At 41.7% G+C, this 12,927-nt stretch overlaps 1 protein-coding gene across 2 annotated transcripts in view; it reads right to left on the bottom strand.

The window, feature by feature from the left end:
• Positions 1-11,861, bottom strand: part of kcnd3 (potassium voltage-gated channel, Shal-related subfamily, member 3) — a 166,882-nt gene extending 155,021 nt beyond the window's left edge. For both annotated transcript variants that reach the window (XM_017469010.3, XM_017469011.3), the window contains exons 1-2: positions 11,180-11,861; positions 8,745-9,921 (exon numbers count right to left, since the gene is read on the bottom strand). In XM_017469010.3, coding sequence (XP_017324499.1) covers positions 8,745-9,847 — 1,103 coding nt within the window. In that variant the 5' untranslated portion in view covers positions 9,848-9,921; positions 11,180-11,861. The remainder of the gene's footprint in view (positions 1-8,744; positions 9,922-11,179) is intronic.
• Positions 11,862-12,927: the final 1,066 nt, after the last annotated feature.

Here is a 12,927-nt window from a genome sequence, read left to right as displayed (position 1 = left end):
GGTGTATAGCTTTGATAACACTGTATCAAAATGTAAAAAAAAAATCAAAGACCCCCTTGACTATGTTTCACACACCTCTGGATCTTACTTTGAGAACCGTGCTCTTAAAGAACATATAAGAAAGGGCTTCCATCTAGCCAGTTTATCCCATAGCCAGAAAATGTTTGTGATTATTTTCACTTAATGTTTATACGTTGTAATTTCACATTGATGGTGGAAAAAGTTCTGACATGATTTATCTTTGTTTCATTGTTTTCATCACAAAAACGGGTCATTTTAACAGGGGTGTGTAGACTTTTTATATCCACTGTAAGAGATAACAGGAGCTAACTTGTCTCAGAGATAGTTCATAATGTCACGTGTATCCCTGCACATTGCATTCAGCGCACATGAACATGGGGCAGTGGTGGCTCAGTGGTTAAAGGCTCTGGGTTACTGCTCAGAAGGTCAGAAGGTCACGAGGTCAAGCCCCAGCCCTGCCAAGCTGTCACTGTTGGGCCTTTAAGGCCCTTAACCTCAATTGCTCAGTTGTATCAATGAGATAAACTTAAGTCACTCTGGATAAGGGTGTCTGCCAAATGCCCTAAATGTAATGAACAGCCCAAAGCATGATGGCATGCACTTCCAGGTTTCCAGTGATTTTGCTTATTTTTGACACGTGTGTTTTGTTATTCTTTATGTTTTGTCTTTGCCCCTGTATTGTCATTGGTTATTTCCCTTACATGTCATCATTGTAATCAGCTGTTTTGTGTAATCCCCTTGATTTCGTTTGGTATTTAAACCCCTCGTGTGTCTTTGTTCATGGCAAAGAATTGTGTGCACGTCTGTTCTGTACTAAGCCTTTTGATTTTCGTTCTTTGTTTCATGGTTTTGGATCTTGTTTATAGCATAGTGGCTCACGATTCTTGTCCTAGCCCAGTTTCATGATTTGGATTTATCTCCCCGTCTCTTAAATAAAAGCTCTTGCATTCATCTCTCTAAAACCATTACATGGCACAAAATATTAAATGTAACTATAAATGGTTAAAAAACATGACATGTCGCTCATTAACTGTTGGCAAATTTCTCTGGTTACATACGCGGAATACAACATGTCCATGTTGCATCAGGCTGTATCACACCACCCTGGTGTGGATTATTTTCCTGTAACAGCATGCCCTGTCATGTCTTATTATTTTCCTATAGTAATGAAATAAGCTGCTATCTCCACTACAAAGCACAGGTCTCATATGTTCATTCTTACAGATATATGGGACCATGATTGAAGGATTAATCTCTTGCGCTCTCTCCAGCTGCCTGTATAGATTATTTTACAATGAATAATTAACTGAAATACAACAGAGTAAACAAGAATATCTCAACTACTCTGTACGTCATGTGACATGCACGTCCTAACTGCTATATTAGGTATATCTCTCTGTTTTTCTCTCTTTTGTATCGTTTACACCAGCGCATGTTTAATTTAGTGCTCACTTGTTAGAAGACATGGCTCTGTGTTTTGTCCTGACATGAGGGCTCGCTCTGTGTTTAAAACAAAGAAAGAAGATGAGAGAAAGCACAGAATCCTAAGAAGGGGAAAGTGATATACACTTCACACTGTGGAAAAATAAAGAATGACAACACACACACACAATTGAAATAGTACAACACAACAAATGCTTCAAGTGGTTTCCCCAAATGCAACTGAAAATGCAGCTTATAATGATTTCTCCAATCTCAAAACTATTCAACCTCTTCATGGCAAGCATCTTTAGTACTTAGTAGAGCACCATTTGCTGTTATGACCTGCTGCAAATGAGATGCATAAGCAGACACCAGCTTCTGGCAGTGCTCCTGAGGAATCGCAGCCCATTCCTCATGAGCAATGGCCTCCAGTTCAGTAATATTCTTGGATTTGCGTGCTGCAACCGCCTTCTTCAAATCCCACCAGAGATTTTCTATGGGGTTCAAGTCAGGTGACTGTGATGGCCCTGTACTCTTCCAGGACTTCTTCTGCAACGAAGACTTGGTGGAATTTGAGGTATGCTTGGGATCATTGTCCTGTTGGAAGGTCCAATGACGCCCAAGCTTCGGCTTCCTCACAGTTGGCATGATGTTTTTCCTAGGATTTCCTGATACTTCAATGAATCCATCGTGCCTTCCACACGCTGCAGGTTTCCAGTGCCAGAGGATGCAAAGCAGCCGCAGAGCATCACCGAGCCACCACCATGCTTGACTGAGGACATAGTGTTCTTTCTTCATTCTTCTTCCTCCAGACATACCGCTGATCCATCGTGCCGAAAAGTTCCAGTTTTGTTTCATCGCTCCACAGAACAGAATCCCTAAACTTCTGTGGCATATTTATATGGTTTTGAGCTGACTTTTCTTCAGTAGTGGTGTACGTCTTGGAGTTCTGGCACGGAAATCTTCTCTGTTTAGTACGTGCCATACTGTGCTCACTGAAACCTCAGTGCCTGTTGCCACCAAGTCTCGCAGCAGGTCTTTTGCAGTCACTTGAGCGTTTTTCACAACCTGTCTTCTCAGAAATCTGGTTGCAGTCGTTGATAGCTTCATTTTTCTGCCCCCTCCAGGTATTTCATATATTTTCCACCCCTAGCCAGTTCATATATTTCATATGTTCCAGCTCAAGCACACCTGGTGCGACTAATGAAGATCCTGTTTAACTGCATCAGTTGTGCTTCAGACAACACCTGTTTTCATATTTGTGCTGTTGTGAGGGATTCTATTCAGGGGGTTGTATACTTTCGAAACCGGAGAAGTCATTATAAGTTGAAAAAAATTTCATTTAGTATCTTATTCAGAAGGAGGATTAAAGAAAAGTGCTTGTATTTTCATTAACACTTGCCATGTTTACATAAAACCTATAACAAGCAGGTGATATTTTTTCAAATCTTCAACTGTCCAGTTTGGGTGAGTCTGTGCTCATGATAGCCTCAGATCCCTGTTCCTGGCTGACAGGAGTGGACCCCAATGTGGTCTTCTTCTGCTGTAGCCCATTCACCACAAGGGTTGATGTTGTTTTGTATGCATACATGCTTTTCTTTATCACCATGGTTGTAACGATTGATTATACGAATTACTATATCCTTCCTGGAAGCTTGAACCACTCTGGCCCTTTTCCTCTGACTTCTCTTATCACCAAGGTGTTTCCACTCACAGAACTGTCGCTCACTCAATGTGTTTTTGTTTTTTGCACCATTCTGTATAAACTCTAGAGACTGTTGTGTGTAAAAATCGCAGGAGATCAGCAGTTTCTGAAATACTCAAACCAGCACATCCGGTACCAACATCCATGCCAAAATGAAACTCTTGTCCTGTTTCTGCATGATTTTATGCATTGTGCTGCTGCCACATGATTGGCTGATTAGACAACTGCATGAATGTGCAGATGTACAGGTGTTCCTAATAAAGTGGACGGTGAGTGTATGTATATGATTATTATCCTCTTTTAAAGTTTCGTCCTTGTGTCACATGTGAAAGATATTGTTCGAGTCTGGCAAGCATCTTCATTTTCTTGGACTTTTATTTTGCACAGTTTTATCAGTGTTACCACATGCTATGCCTTACACTATTCCTTACACTGAAAAGACTGTGTGCCATCCAGACACACTAAATAATCCACCTAGAAAGGATAGTTGTACGGTCAACCAGACTGTGGCTGGGTATGTAGCGTAGAACGAGTTGGAACCAGAATGAGTCACGCTATCGTTTAATGATGGATATGTATGAAATGTCATTTTTTCTAAAGTCTATAAAGAGTAGGATTGTTATGCCTGTGCTACATGTGGTGGAGGCATTGTGTTTTAGATTGTCTCTCCATCCATCTGAGATCTCTTTAGAGCAGATTTGTAGGATTTTATATGGAATTATCAGTAGTACCAGCACATGAACTGATTAGATTTTGGAATTGATTCATAAAGGGTCAACGTCACAGCAAGGTCAACTGCCTGAAAGGACTAGACATGTTGGCAGCGGAGGCATCGCTAGTAACGAGTTCTAGTGTTCTTTTTCTTTTTAAGCTGATATGTACTTCTTTTGCTGAACCTTCTTGTCCACCAGGCAATGAATAAAAATTAAAAATAAATAAATAAATACTCTGGTGCCCGGGTTACTGACGTGTCCACCCCTGTTGTTATGGCAACTTTGATCATCCAAAATGCATACATTCTGTTCAGATTACATGCAACGTGCATGCAAACTTAGATTCGGTTCACTGAATGTAGAGTAAATAGAAATAAACTCTGAATGACAAAAATTCTTACATGTAAACAAAACCACTCTAAAAAAAAAAGACATTAAAAAGTGATCTCCTAAACTGAGACACTGATCAGTGATTCAGATTCCTTTCTGTAACTACACACATGCAATAGCAATATCACTAAAGATGCTTCTTGGTCTACTTTTCAAAGCAGCATCTGTGAACGGTGAGAAGCGAACTTCTGCTACTACACGACTGAGCTGTGCGGTGCATTTACAATTTAAAAAAAATCACTGAGTCTCACTCTCTTGACGTTCATTAACTACTCGTACTTGATGAGCATTGATCAGCTGTGGAAAAATGCAGTGTATGCCCTGAATGTAAATTGCTTGTACAGATAATGGAAGGAATTGATTTCATTTGCAAGAAGAAAAAGCAAGGCGACACTGCTACGTTGTAAAGCGGCTTGTTCCGTTTTTACCCACTATAATGCACACACACGCCTTAAATATACGAGCTCATAAGAGAGTCATCAAGGTAGCTGATATCAAGCATCAGGTCAGTCTGTAGGCAGCACTGTGGTCTGTTTAATATCTTGGCCATGATTTCTGTTCTTCAGGCTTTCTGAGAGAGGACACTGATGGTGAGGGCTACAGATACACAGAAAAGTTGCTGCAAGATTCATGTTGAGCGCATCTTCATGTTTGCCTTAATGGCTGAAATTCAGGAAGTCCTAAGCAGATTTGCTCTAGTGTTTCACCATTTAGCAATGTGTGACCTTCTAAATCGGTGAATACAATCTGTTTTTGTCCGAACAGACACATTTTCAGATATTTATTTTCCCCTGCTCTAATATAGTCTCTCAAACAGCTTGGAAATGTCCTAGTGGCTTACATTTGTCAGCAGACGCTCTGGAGCATGTTGTTAGTCACAACAACACAGCTCTAAAGTATGCTTTATTGATGAGGAGAGTGCCGTCTTCCCCAAAAAAAAACAACACACACACACACACACGCATACAAAGAGAGAGAGAGAGAGAGAGAGAGAGAGAGAGAGAAGATGGGTGAGAGAAAGAGAGAGAAACTCATGATAATAGTTTATATACGAGAGTCAGCAAAAATGTTTTTCTGCTATTTCAAAACCTGACAATAACACTATTAAAGGAAAAATCCACCCTGAAGGTCTTGCATGTTAATCTTTATGATTAACATGTGATCTTCAAAGGCATCCAATATTTACCTTGTAATGAAATTCTGTTGACTTTCTGCATTACCCACAATGCCTGATAATAGCAGTGATAGTGGGATTTAACCTGCGCTCTTTCAAGGGCTCCCACTTCTACCACCTGACCGCTGCAACGTCATGCGGAAACACTCAAATTAGCAGCGGCTTCAGCAGTAAAATATAGTTAAGTAGTTATAATACTTCTGTGTACTAATTCGTATAATTTACTATTATTAATGTCTTAGTAATGCTAGATTAATCTGAAAATAAACAAAAGAGAAACAATACAGTTTAATGTACCTAGCACAGAGTTGGATAACCACCTAATATCTAATGTCCGAGTCCGAGGATGTGAACAGCTCCGAGTAAAGCGTCCAGGTTGTCATTTAGTAATTATGGTCATTCTAACATGGCGTGAATGCAGCCTTAGCCCTTGTTTCATCTCCACCTAAAGAGGCCAGTGCAGCAGTGCTTTAGTCCTTTAGTCTGTCCAGCTCTCTCACCTCCTGAATTTGGAGTCCGAAGCTCCTTTTAGTAAGCCGGAGAAAGGCTTCAGACTGTATGTTTCGTTCTACTTACGCAACTATGGGTGGCTGGGTGACTGTGGCTCAGGTGGTAGAGCGGGTTGTCCACTAATCGTAGGGTTGGTGGTTCGATTCCCGGCCCATATGACTCCACATACTGAAGAGTTCTTGGACAAGACACTGAGCCCCAAGTTGTTCCTGATGGCAAGCTAGCACCTTGCATGGCAGCTCTGCTACTATTGGTGTGACTGTGTGTGAATGGGTGAGTGAGATACAGTGTAAAGCACTTTGGATAAAAGCGCTGTATAAGTGCAGACCATTAACTATGAAAGTAAGAAAATATCTTTTAATAGTTAGCTTACACAGTTCACTGCAAAGAAGATTGTGCTGTTGCTAATGAAGGGCACTGACTACGTTTACATGGACAGCATTAATCTAATTATTGACCTTAATCTGAGTAAGATAATAATTTGATTAAGGTGTTTACATGAGTCGCTTTTAGAATACTCCTGTCATGTTCCCGTTTTACATGTTTTAGAACATAATTAGATTAACAGCCTGCATCATTACGTCACCACGACACGCCGTCCGACGTCCCTCCAGAATTTCACGTATCAACGTCTTCGTTATAGTACCGTATACAGTTTTGGGTGTTTTTATTTTTTTTTTTTTACGAACGCTTTAAGTGCAGTTAATTATTTGTCATGCTGTACGTGCTAATAGACAACTGCTTGAAGCGGTGGATGTGTCCCAAATCGCGTAGTTACCGTCTATATAGTACCCGAGATACATGTATTTTTCCCCACTACAGGCCTATAGTAGGAAGATATGTGATTTGGGACACAGCCGAACTCTCTTGTTCGCCGTAAAACGTAAAACTGCCGTGTGTGATCGTGTCCTGTCGCAAAATGCTGTGAAAACTCCCACACAACGTTCACAATGTGATTAAGGTGTTTACATATCACTACTACACGTCCATAATGTGACTAAAACAGGAGTGCTCCACCTGTCTTAATTAGATTATTGCTTACTTCGATTATGACCTTAATTAGATTAAGGTAAGTAAAAATTGCTGTTTACATTGTAGATTCTTAATTAGAGTATGGTCTTAATCGGATTAAGAGTGGATTATTGTTGTCCATATAAACGCAGCTACTGTAACACAGAATGAAAACAATGTTCCCAGAGATGCGAGACCTGCGCTATTTCAAAATAGAAATATGTCATAGTGGCCCATACTGCTGTAGCACACTGTATAGCTGCAGTGCACTCTAGAAATTTTGCTGCCTCCACTACTTCTACATCGGATTTCTCATTAACAGGATGGTGAGCATCGCAGGAAAATGGTGAACGAGAAACAAAGCGTTTGCTCTTCTGTTTTTAGGAGATAACAGCAAACTCTGACATTTATCCTTTATGTTTGAGATCAGTTACATTTTTCCTTCCTATTAAACACCATTGTAACTATGCCAGTAATGTCCCTAACCTTGTGACATCAGAGTGACATGCAACCGCTAACACGTCACGTGAATAACAAAAATACAGCATCAACCAACAAATTAGCACCAGAATCTCTACGTACATCTCAGGAATTTCTAGATAAACATTTTTTTTTTTTTACGTGTTTCAGGGTGGACTTTTGCTTTAAGCACATTTCATCTGTTGCCTGTGACATGGCAAACTGCACCTTTGCATATATAACACCCACAAACACACGCCCACACACAAACTCACATACACACAGCTGATGACCCAGTTACGTGTTTTACAGCTTCAACAGTTTAGAGGTAGCAATAATCTGTCATGACTCATATCCTCAGTCATAAAACCTAACACCTCAATTATTCACTCATAAACCAATAATCTTAATTAATCCAGCACTCTCTCATAAAACCTATCATCCTACTGAGTGGATCTGGAAATCCCTCCCCCTTCTCTCTCACTCTCTCTCTCTCTCCCCTTCTATCTTTTCTGTGCTGAACCACTTAAGAGGCACAGACCATAAAGCAGTACATACTGTGCCATAAAGAATTATTGAGTTGTGCCTACTGCTTGTTTTACTGTAAGAGATGCATAAACATGGCCTTCGGCTTGTTTTACTCCACTAATAATATTAATTGGAAGATAACTGACAGTAAATAAAGTCAGCCCAAAGGCAACAAGTTAACTACAAACTCAACATCTGTGCAACACTGCTACATTTTGGAGTTACGTAAGAACATTACAGTTGAATACAGGTGTTAGTTAGTGAAGGATGACGTCAATGTTTATATATGGAGTGTTTGTATCATGTGTGTACAAGAGGACCAATGACATAAACAGCCTGAAAGACAGCTGAATATGAAGGTCGTCCATCAAAACCGATTCTTAAATACCCTTCCCTATACAGGGGCAGTGGTGGCTTGGTGATGAAGGCTCTGGGTTACTGATCGGCTGGTCAGGTGTTCAAACTCCAGCACTGCCAGGCTGCCCTTGAGCAAGGCACTTAGCCCTTTCTGCTCCAGGGGCACTGTATCATGTCTGACCCCAGCTTCGTAACATGCTGGGGTATGTGAGGAAAAGAATTTCACTGTGTATATGTGATCAATAAAGACTCGTTATCATTATCATACAAACCCATTCGATATAAACAACCTTTATAGACCTTCATTGCTTCACAGACCTGACATCCAGGGCCAGTTTTCTTAGACCTAATGTTAAATGTTTGGTTTTTGGTTCCTCTGGTCTAGGGCAACAAGGCTCTTGTAAACAGAACGGTGATATCCCAAACCCCAACTATTAGAAAGAGAACAACTCACCCCAGAGTGGTCATGGTGACAATGGTGTACCAGAAGGAGGCCGGTATGCTGGTGAACTTGCTAGAGGCAGAGCCTTTCTCAGCATAGAACATGACGGTGGCGAAGATGATGATGGCCATGGTAAGGGAGAAGAGGAGGAAGCCAAGCTCAGATGCACAACTCTTCAGTGTGTAGCCCAGGATGCGCAGGCCCTGGGAGTGGCGTGAGAACTTGAAGATGCGGAAGACACGGAAGACTCGCAGTGTGACAAAGGCGCCACTCACATCCTCATTGTTGGTCATAACCAGGCCAATGTAGTAGGGCAGGATAGCCACAACATCGATGATGCTCATCACAGAGCGCATGAAACGGTAGCGACTTGGTGCAGCAAACAACCGCATCAAATATTCCACGGTGAAGATCATGACACATGCTGTGTCCATGCAGAAAAAGGCTACTGTATAGCGCTCTCCACAAGGTATGTCCCGCTGGTTGGGTATGGAGCCACACGGTACAGTCTCCACCACATTGGTAATGACAGACACAGCGATAAAGAAGCCAGTGACATAGTAGAAAACCAGGGCCATGGTGCTGGTATGCGGGTTCTCAAAGGCACGCCACATGGTCTCACGGAAAGTCATGTTTGGCAATTTGCTGTCCTTGTTGTCCTCAAGGTCATCCATTAGGCGCTCAGCGTTCTCGCGTTTGCGGTCCTTGTACTCTTCGTAACAGCAGTCACTGATGATCTCGGGGATGATCCCAAAGAAAGCCAGCTCTTCATCATAAGCTGATATGCACTCGTAGCGTGGGTAATGCAACTTGCCAGTACGATAAAAGTTCAGGATGCTGCGGAACACATCTGGGTCACGGTCAAAGAAGTACTCACGAGTCTCTTCGTTGAAAAAGAACTCTTTCTCGGAGCTGCCGAGCAGGGTATCAGGATAACGGTCCAGGGTGTTGCGCCACGTTTGGAAACGCCGGCCACTGACGTTTAGGATGATGAGCTCGTCCTGCCGTTTGTTCATGTCAGGTGGAGCCACTGGCATGGGCAAATTGGCCACGGGCATCCAGCCAATGGCCGCTGCCCGGGCAAAAGGGAGCCAGGCTGCTACACCCGCAGCCATGGTTACTCCGTCTGGGGGCGTGGGGAATAGCTCAAACACCTTCACAACCAGCTTGACTTCAGATCAGACACCATCTACCGACGGAGTGAAAGCATAAAGTCTCAGTGCGAGTAAGTGGATCTGAACAGATTTGACTTGAGAAAAAGAGTAGGCAGAGTAGAAATACAGCACAGAACTAGGGGGAGAATGCACAGAAGTGAGAGTAGGATGAGAGAGACGAGGCAGGACGAGAGAGGGAAACAGACAGAACAGAAGATGCGGATGAGGGATAGAGAAGGAGTATGGTGAGAGTTGAGGAGAGTGAGAGAGGTGATATTTTTTCATGATATGAAAAAAAAAGCACAGGAAGGAAAGGCAGAGCAGCGGACAATGAGTGCGAGAGAGCGAGAAAGGGGGAAAAAGACAAAGTCAGGGATGAGGAAAGTCAATGGAAAAAGGGTGTGAAAGGATAAAAAACTCAAAGAAACAGCACAAGAAAGGCACAGACAGAAAGAGAAGTGGCAACATAGACTGTTTAAAGAAAAACAATTGAACACTGACAAACACGTGTAGCTATTTGGAGGATCAAAACTACAGGCAATTAATATTACATTAATACAATAATATTCTTCCAGTATCTGACCAAATGTAAATGTCTAAGCAGGATGAAACTTTCCTAACAGACCATCTATTAGGTACACTCTGTTAACAGCTTAACACTTTCCACAATATGCAAAATCTAGTTAAAGAGAAATGGACTAAACTAAGTAGGATGCGGTAAACCTAGTAGGCGGCAGCTCCCTTATTTCCTCAAGTCAGTCAGTGCAAATAAAATGGCAAGGGTTTGAAAGGCGTTGCGCCGTGATGGGCGTTTTACTGCTGATTAAAACGATATGAAATGTGTCAGCGTTATACTTGAAATGAATCCTTAGAGTAACATTTGGCTATCATGTGCTCAATGAGCCCGGGTTCAGTGCTGTGTGGAGCACACTGCCTAGGCTAGACAGCACCCAGACCTGTTGATTACGAGCACTGGGCAAAGAAAACAAATACAAGCAGACTATTAATAAACCCAACAACAGAAAGTTGTTTCATTAGGATTCACATGTGCCTGTCAAACATCTCGCTTTCACTCTGAAAAACAAAAGTGTTAAAGTAAATAGAGGTAATCATGGGGGAAAAAGAAGACTTTAATATGTTAAAATTATAGCGTGGACGGGTTAAAACAACAACAACAACACACTGTCCTCGGGTCAATACAGGCTAATTTATTCCAAATCACTAGGATAAAATAGCATTCAATAGTGTCTGTTTGAATAGTGTTTGATTAAAGTAGTATTTTTCTTTACTTACCCGTGAAAATTAATAAACTACACAAGCATCCCCGCGCCCTTAACACTTCATTAAAGTGGTCGTTCCGCCTTCAGAAAGTAGACAATACTAATACTAATAATAATAATAATAATAATAATAATAATAATAATAATAATAAAATAACGAAATAGACCAAATGGTCAAACTGATAAGGAGCTCAATTAAATAGTGTCCAGGTTGCGCTGAGGATAAAGGAAAGAAAGAAAAAAAGGATAAACTCGCGATGTCGAGGCGTCGAGAGAAATGAATGTTTCACTCCTGCATTCGGCGTCTTTGTTGACATTCTGTGCGTTTAAAGGTCCAGGTGTCCGAGCGCGTGCATCTGCTTCAGAGGAGAGAAGCAACGCGGCGCATGAGCTCTTTCTACGACTTCCGCAGGATGCTCAGATAGACAGAGGTGGCTCTCTCTCTCTCTCTCGCTCTCTCTCTCTCTCACTCATTCGACGCGGTGCTGGAAAAGCGCGAGACGCACCGAGGCAGCATCTGCTTACTTTCTCTGCGCGCGGATAAAGCGCATGCAATTTCACCGCCACTTCCAGTCGACTTCACGAGCTTCTCAAAATACTGGAATATTCAACCTTATTAAAGAGCGCACTCCAGAGTCAAAACGCAACCCTAAATGTTCTACACGTTTCACACGTCCAAAAGTCGAAAAATTCCGTTCCAGCATTGCCATGATTGAGCTGAAACTGAGACTACGCCTTATAATGTGGCATTACAGAACTATAAGCTCCTCTCTAACCTCCTACTGGCTTAACATTGGAACTCCATAGCTTGAACAATCATGTGCATTTACAGATGTGATTTTTAGACACTTCATATTTCAGATTTTTTTCACATGTCATGCATGTGTTTTTATTTCCACGTTCATGGGTACATATTGTGATCATGTATTGTTCCCATGATGTCATGTGTTTATTTGAGTTCTCATGTGCCATTTCAGAGCAGGCTGGCATGGTGGCACAGTGTTTAACGTTGCTGTGTCACAGGTTCAGGTCTCTTGTTCGAGATCAGGTTTTCTGTGTGGAGTTTCGCATGTGCTCCCTTTGTCCACGTGGGTTTTCCCAGCTTTCTCCGGTTTCCTCCCATTTCTCACAAACATGGCAGTAAGTGGACTTGCTACCACAATTTGCCCATAGGTGTGAATGAGTGTGTGTTTATGGTGCCAATTTTTACCAATATTAGTGGAGGACAATAATGTATGTGTGTGTGCTTACATGTTTATAGGGTTTAGAACGCAATGCTAATGAGTTTGTGTAAGCTGCAGGCACACACACACACACACACACACACACACACACACACACACACACACACACACACACACACACACACACACACAATTGTAAATCTGCAGATTCTGTGGTTATACTCCAAGGGCCCCATGGGATTTCTAGTGCCCACTTTAAGAAGTACTGCACTATAGGCTTTCTGGAACAATATATCAGTGTCATCATGCTCCTTAAATGAATCAGAGTTTGAACAGTGTGCAAGGAAAAATAAACCATCAACAAAACAATATATTTTCCTCCTCAATTCATGTACAATTACATTATTGTGGCTCCTAGCTGTGCATGAGGTCAGTTATCTAGTAAAATATAAGGATGATGAGATCTCAGAAGTATGCAAGTCAGAACTATACAAACATTATGAGCAGCCTTTTGTTTCTTACTGTGAACAGCGCCGACATATTCACTGCTACACCAAGCAATGCAAACTTTAATTAA

Source organism: Ictalurus punctatus, chromosome 5 (assembly GCF_001660625.3).
Source record: "Ictalurus punctatus breed USDA103 chromosome 5, Coco_2.0, whole genome shotgun sequence".
In the NCBI taxonomy this organism is placed as follows: Eukaryota; Metazoa; Chordata; class Actinopteri; order Siluriformes; family Ictaluridae; genus Ictalurus; species Ictalurus punctatus.
The sequence above is the reverse complement of the archived record's forward strand: the minus strand, read 5'-3'. Positions and strand labels throughout refer to the sequence as shown.